The 6140-nt window shown below is 42.3% G+C and overlaps 1 protein-coding gene across 1 annotated transcript in view; it reads right to left on the bottom strand.

Moving 5' to 3' along the window:
* Nucleotides 1-6140, bottom strand: part of huwe1 (HECT, UBA and WWE domain containing E3 ubiquitin protein ligase 1) — a 47163-nt gene that overhangs the window by 35891 nt on the left and 5132 nt on the right. The window contains exons 6-23 of the mRNA XM_080031731.1: nucleotides 5979-6131; nucleotides 5811-5873; nucleotides 5572-5649; nucleotides 5379-5426; nucleotides 5122-5290; nucleotides 4935-5035; nucleotides 4555-4705; nucleotides 4323-4450; nucleotides 3821-3961; nucleotides 3593-3698; nucleotides 3323-3430; nucleotides 3128-3229; nucleotides 2875-2955; nucleotides 1090-1196; nucleotides 625-802; nucleotides 444-535; nucleotides 142-362; nucleotides 9-12 (exon numbers count right to left, since the gene is read on the bottom strand). Of these exons, the coding sequence (XP_079887857.1) occupies nucleotides 9-12; nucleotides 142-362; nucleotides 444-535; nucleotides 625-802; nucleotides 1090-1196; nucleotides 2875-2955; nucleotides 3128-3229; nucleotides 3323-3430; nucleotides 3593-3698; nucleotides 3821-3961; nucleotides 4323-4450; nucleotides 4555-4705; nucleotides 4935-5035; nucleotides 5122-5290; nucleotides 5379-5426; nucleotides 5572-5649; nucleotides 5811-5873; nucleotides 5979-6131 (2031 nt within the window). The remainder of the gene's footprint in view (nucleotides 1-8; nucleotides 13-141; nucleotides 363-443; nucleotides 536-624; nucleotides 803-1089; nucleotides 1197-2874; nucleotides 2956-3127; nucleotides 3230-3322; nucleotides 3431-3592; nucleotides 3699-3820; nucleotides 3962-4322; nucleotides 4451-4554; nucleotides 4706-4934; nucleotides 5036-5121; nucleotides 5291-5378; nucleotides 5427-5571; nucleotides 5650-5810; nucleotides 5874-5978; nucleotides 6132-6140) is intronic.

Genomic DNA, 6140 nt, shown 5'->3' with positions numbered 1-6140 from the left:
GTGCCCACGACCCTGCAAGAAGCAAAATATCAAAATTTCAACTATGAAGTTAAATATTTGAAATGATTGACATGAAATAAATATCAAAGTCTGTAAAGAGTTGTTGTTCTATTCTATTGTGTTATGAACTCAGCGTCATACAGTTCAAGTGGAACTGACTGTCTGTTGGTCTCTGGTTCCCCCTGCTGCTGGCTGAACGTGTGCAGGGCCTCCTCCTCCTCTTCATCCTCACTTGAAGCTTCTTCAGCAGCGTGGCTGGAGCGTGCAGGTGGCACGGCCACAGTGCCATCCGCTTTCTGGATAGAGGGTTTCTGGCAGATGTACTCTGGGGCACGACCTAGGTTGCAGATCTCCTCCAGTAACTGTAACACCAATTTAGCTTTAATTATCCTGCCAACTCATCTGGCATGACTTGAAAGATGACATTTTAAACAAAGAGCTACCTTAATAATGGCAGTAGTAGCATCAGTCTTCAAAGTGGGCTGGTGTCTCATGAGCTCATCCACAGCACTGCCCAAGTTAGATGCAGTGTCGCCTGAATCCAAACACAGAACATGTCATTCACTCAAGCCGGTTTCACATGTAAAGATCTTAAAAACACAGCATATAAAAGGTCCAACTCACCCAATGGGTCAGAGCTGCGTCGCCGTCGCATGGCAGGCAGGTAGTCAGGAGACAAAAGCACTTTGAAGAGGCGCTCAAACGGCTGGCACTGAACGAAGGAGTGCAGGCCTCGTGCATTCAGGCACAGGGCACTGAACACATTGGGTAGGGAACCCAACACCTCACGGGTTGCAGGAACCTGAAAAAAAGAGAAACAATGAAAACAAGTAAGCTTACTATTCTGCCTCTTGACAGTGCTGGCTTACATTATAACCCATTAACACAAAACTCAATGGAGGAGCTTTATTGCTGTCTTTGTTGTTTAACAGACCTGAACCTGACCCGGGTTCGCCAGTGGACCATACATCGTGAAATATACTGTTATCCTTGCATAACATTATTTGACGATTAAATCTTCTCTTGTATGCATATCAAGTATTGAGGGCCCGTACTTAATAAGATGGAAACAAACAAGGGGCAACTCACGTCTTTGATGAGAAGGGCATGTAGCATGACATCAGTGAGACCATTATCCTGCAAGGAGGAGAGCAGTGATGGCTCCTGGAACACAAACACCGTCACAACCTCTGTCGCTATAGGCCGAAAGTCAGAGAAAAGAGCGGGAGAGAGAAAATAAAAATAAATAAAATTAATTAAACAAATTTGACATAACATTAATAAAGTATACAGTGAAAAGTCAACACATTCCATTCCTTTTTCCAGTTGATACATTTAAATTATTACCCAAGACCAGGGCTCAAAATGGTAGACTAGTAAAAATTACCAGCCAGCCAGATTTTTTTACCAGCCAGAAATAATATATTACTTTTTACATTGCATTTTGCACTCCTTACTTTTTAGCATGTCATCTTGGTCTCATGTGAGATTCTTAATCAATATTATATCCTAGTGTGTAGTACTAATTGTAGAAAAAGGAATAGGGTACAATGATTGCAAATTAGACAAACAGTCTGCCAATACCGAATTTCTTTATTTTATTGAAAACCAAACTATAAAACATGGAACATAAGAAATTGGTCTAAACATTTGTACAACTTAGGCTAAATTTAACAGGTCGTTGTGAATGTTATGGGAGTAGATCTTCCGTGGCTAATTTTACTGTGGACTGGCACCAAAAGCTCCCAATACATCTCATGTCGCTGCTCTCTGTAGCCGAGGCTTCAGTCGCACCATCGTAGTGAGCAAAAATGCATGACTGCCACAGACGTTCATGAAGCTTTTGATGTGAGTGCAGGGTTTAAAGTATTGCAAAGGAAAAGCTTTGTCTTCTTTTTCCACCGCGTTTCCACTTGTGAAAACGGAAGATATGCTGCTAGTGACTGAAACGCTACCTTCCTAGCTCCTTTCTGCTTTAAAGAGGACTTTTATGACCTATAAACGTTGTTATAATGATGTTTGTATAGTCATGTTTAACCATACTAGCTTATCAAATAATGACGTACATGCATTTAGACGTATTCCCTGCTGACCGTCTGGGGTGGCTGTGCAGAGCACTAAACACTAGGGCAGCCGGTCGAGAAATCACGTGTTCAAATCGGTTCAGAATTTCCTGATATTCTTGTCGTCACGAAAAGCGGATGTTTCCATGTATGGTAATGCTGCTCAGGCAAGCTCCGGCCATGCCCCCACCTTCCTGCTCTCAAATCTCCCCGCGCGCTGCTGAAACTGTTCCGGAAGGAAGGTAACCAATCACAACGGAGTGGGGTTTGCAGGAGGGGGCGGAGAAGCACAATGCCGAGTGTAGAGAGAGACTGCTGTGCTCGCTGAGATGAGAGGAAGAGTTTCCCGAAAATCTACATGTTTTTTTTGTGATGCGATTCGTGTCAGGTTGCTCTATAGCAGTTTTTAACATGACATTAAGACCAGAAAAGTTGTATAATAGGAGATCTTTAAAATAAAAGTCAGCTCACGTTTGGACAGTGAAATGCTTTTAATGTGAAGCCACAGCCGTAAGAGATTTCCTGTTTACATTAGCAGCAACTCAACTGCACAGTGTTTCTTAAATGTTGAATGCTTTTTAGTTTATTAGTCGCTAGAAAAGCCGACCAAGCACACATCGTTCACCAGCCAAAATGGCGGGTGGTCTCAATAACTTACTCGCCTAAGACAACATTTTCCCCCCCGAGTGGCAAGTGTTCATTTTAAGCCCTGCCTAAGACCTAAACTTACATCTCTGAAAACAAGTGCAAGCACTTGGCTCAGTCTGGAGAGAACTTGAAGGGATTTTCTGAAGCATTATCGTTTACTCACCTAAGAGGAACAGTGAAGGGCCATAATATTCTGCATTACTGATGATGTGCTTGAGTGAGGTAGGCAAGGACCCGTCCATTACTTGGAAGAAAAAAGGGTGCACATAAACACATTAACAGTCAACACTTGTATCATTGAATGTAAACATCTTGCTGCAGAAACGTATGAAAAGGTTAGTATAAAAATATTGATCTCAACTTCTTTCTATTTCTCTAATTATAGAACAAGTTCGTTGAGGATGCCAATGACTCACCGTGGCGGATACCATCAGAGAAGGCCGGGTCCTGGATGGCTTTCTTCAAGAAATTTAGCATCGACTTTAATAGAGCTGCCCTCTGGGGGATACACTGCATACCTAGGGAGGCAGAGAGAAGCGCCAAAGTGATGATAGAGTACAACAGCGACACGTTTTTGTGTGTGTGTGTGTGTGTGTGTGTTTACTGTGTACCTGCACGGGGTGCGTTAGCAGAGCTGCTCGGTGCTCGCTGGTCTGAATCTGGTCTGGAACCGGAAGAAGTGGACGGTCCAGGGCTGCTTTCCATGGCAACTTCTGACACTGTGAGAGTTCATATTATTAACAAATTAACAAACAACAGCTGGGAGATTCTTTATAATTTAGCACTGGCTAATAGCCTAGAATTTAAATTATAGCCTTGAATTATAGAAACGTATTTCTGAAGGCAAGATTAAATCATAGGTTTTAGGAGTATTGACTTACTCTCCATGTCTGTGTCCATATCCTCTGACTCCCCAGTTTGGCTAGGCCTCTGGATCTTTGGCTTGATGACAAAAGGGCACTCTTTCCTCGACAGGTCCACTTCATGCTACATAAACAGAGTGTTTGAGAGTGTGCCATAGATAAGAATGAATGAGTCCAGAGGTTCTGGTGATTCTGTAGCTGAAGCTGTTGAGTGAGGATTAAAGAAGTACAAAGTTCATCACCAACCTCTAGCCTGCTAATGAAAATGGTAAGGCCGTTGTTGGACTGAAAGGCAGCCATGTCAAGGTTGGTGATAAGGTCCACGACCCGCACTGCTCGTGTCACAAAGGTGATCTGGTCCTGCTCATCGCCAAGAAACTTGATCACCTACATAAAAGACAATTAAAGTAAGGGATATTTTTTTGTTAATATACATGTTAAATCACTCTATATTCATAAAGCAATCATTTAAACAGTATGCACAGTTCATAACAGAGGTCTCCAAGTCATTCAGCGGTGCATTCATTGCCAGATAAAATTTTACGAGTTTCCCACTTGTTTTTATCCAATCAGGAGAAAAATTGCAATAAACAGACGGGTCTCTGTGCCTGTGAACGATGATCACATCGATGATCTTGAGGGAGGGGACTGCTAACTGCAGTTGGCTTAAAAGACCATATCGCTTACATCTCCTTAAAAACATATTTTGATAATTACAGCTTTTATAGATCAGAAATCCAGGATATACCTTCAAAAGGGCCTCCATCATCCCACATGAGACAAGGGCTTCCCCTCCAGCATCATAGCTAGCCAAGTGATAGAGGAATGAGAAGAGTGCAGTCGCAAACTGGTGAGGGTATGGTTCCATGAGAGGATCTGGGAAATATAAATCAAAAGGTTAACAAACTAGCTTAGATTTAATTTGTTATTTTGCCTCACAGACTTAACAGTTACACAAAAGGTGTTGGCCGTATTCTCACCAATCATTGCCTGTATACAGTTGCGAACCAATACAGGCAAGAAGCCATGGTAGGAGGCAGTGCCAGTGCAGTCGATGATGTTGGAAAGCTTGGGCGTCCTCTCCAGATGGACAATCGAAGTTAAAGTGCGCAAAGATGCTGCCTTGATATCCTGAAGAACAATATCAAATAAAGTATTTCAGAAAACAGAAAATGAGAAGTATACTTCTGCAATGGCTCTGGAGAACACAAACATAAAGGGCAAATGAAAGTGATCTTGGTCGGATGAAGCAGCGAATGATCTTTAATGTAGTTTTACAAAAACAATGCTTCTGCTAGTGATGCACAGGTATTAAGTGTAATGACAGCGATCAAGCAGCAAAAGCAAACTACTTTCTTACCACAAGCTGTTTGTCTGTAATTTGTAATACATCCACCAGCTCCTCTATCAAGCCGTTATACAGAATACTGTTGGCTGACTCCTGGAGTGCATTTGAATACACTGCAAAGAAAAAGGAAAAGGTTAGCAGTTAGTACGTGAAGCAAAACCCTTTGATTTATCATCTTTGCAACTAAGCTTCCACCCACCCAGTATAGAGATAGCATGCAGTCGGGCCTGCACAGCCTGCAACCTCTTCTTGTGATTTGAGAAACCATGTGCCAGTCGAATATGTGTGAACAGCAGGGTCTGCTTGTCTTTAGGGATGTTATACATCACCGTCAGCGACTCCATGATCTCAGATGGGCTCTCTGAAATCTGAGAGAAACAGAACACCATGTGTAAACATAATAAACCAAGATATTATTACTCCACAGTTAACGACCTCATTCTAATCCGACTGTACCTTGTCAAGCTGCTCGATGTGAATATAGTGTAGTGTGTTACTACTTGTCTGCAGGGAGGAAAAAAAGAAAGAAAAATGTTAAAGTTCAGAAAGATTTAGGACCAAGTTCAGCCATCGACAGAATATCCCAAAAATAGATAGATTTTTATTTTTTAACATAATGATTGAACAAATACATGTCTTTTAGATTTACCTTCCTCTCTACTTTGACCTCAGGGCCAGGTTCAGCGTAAAACTCAAAGTGCAGTGTGGTGGCACTCGGAGGGTACTTCTGCTCATGTACCAACAGATGGCAGCATAGTAAGGAGAGAATAATAAAAAATAGTGGTTAATTAGTCCTCTTTGACAGCCTTTATTTAAAAACATAGAACGAATGCTTCCGCAGCCTTAGGTAGTTTACTCAAGAGTTATTGAGCATCTCTCAATTCTTACCATCATGGGCAGATCCCTGCAGCACTCAGCCAGCCCAAAGCCATTCTCCTTTCCTCCCCAGCTCTACAAAAGAGAACAAAGACATTAAACAATACAGCTCTTTCTCTGTAGGAACAGCTGGAATCCTGGAAATAGGAAAAAATTCAATAAAAATGGCATTCATCAGACCTCAGCCAGGTGTTGCAGACGTGCCAGTAGAGGCGTCCTTTTGTCAGAGCCCAGCCTGGTGATGTAGTTGGAGCGCTTACTGAACACATAGAGCAGGTTCAGCACAGACAGGACCACTTGCATGTCACATGACGCCAGCAAGGTGGTTAAGTGCTGTAGAGG

This window comes from Ammodytes marinus (genome assembly GCF_949987685.1).
Source record: "Ammodytes marinus genome assembly, chromosome: 7".
Taxonomy (NCBI): domain Eukaryota; kingdom Metazoa; phylum Chordata; class Actinopteri; order Uranoscopiformes; family Ammodytidae; genus Ammodytes; species Ammodytes marinus.
This window is presented reverse-complemented; position numbering and strand designations above follow the sequence as displayed.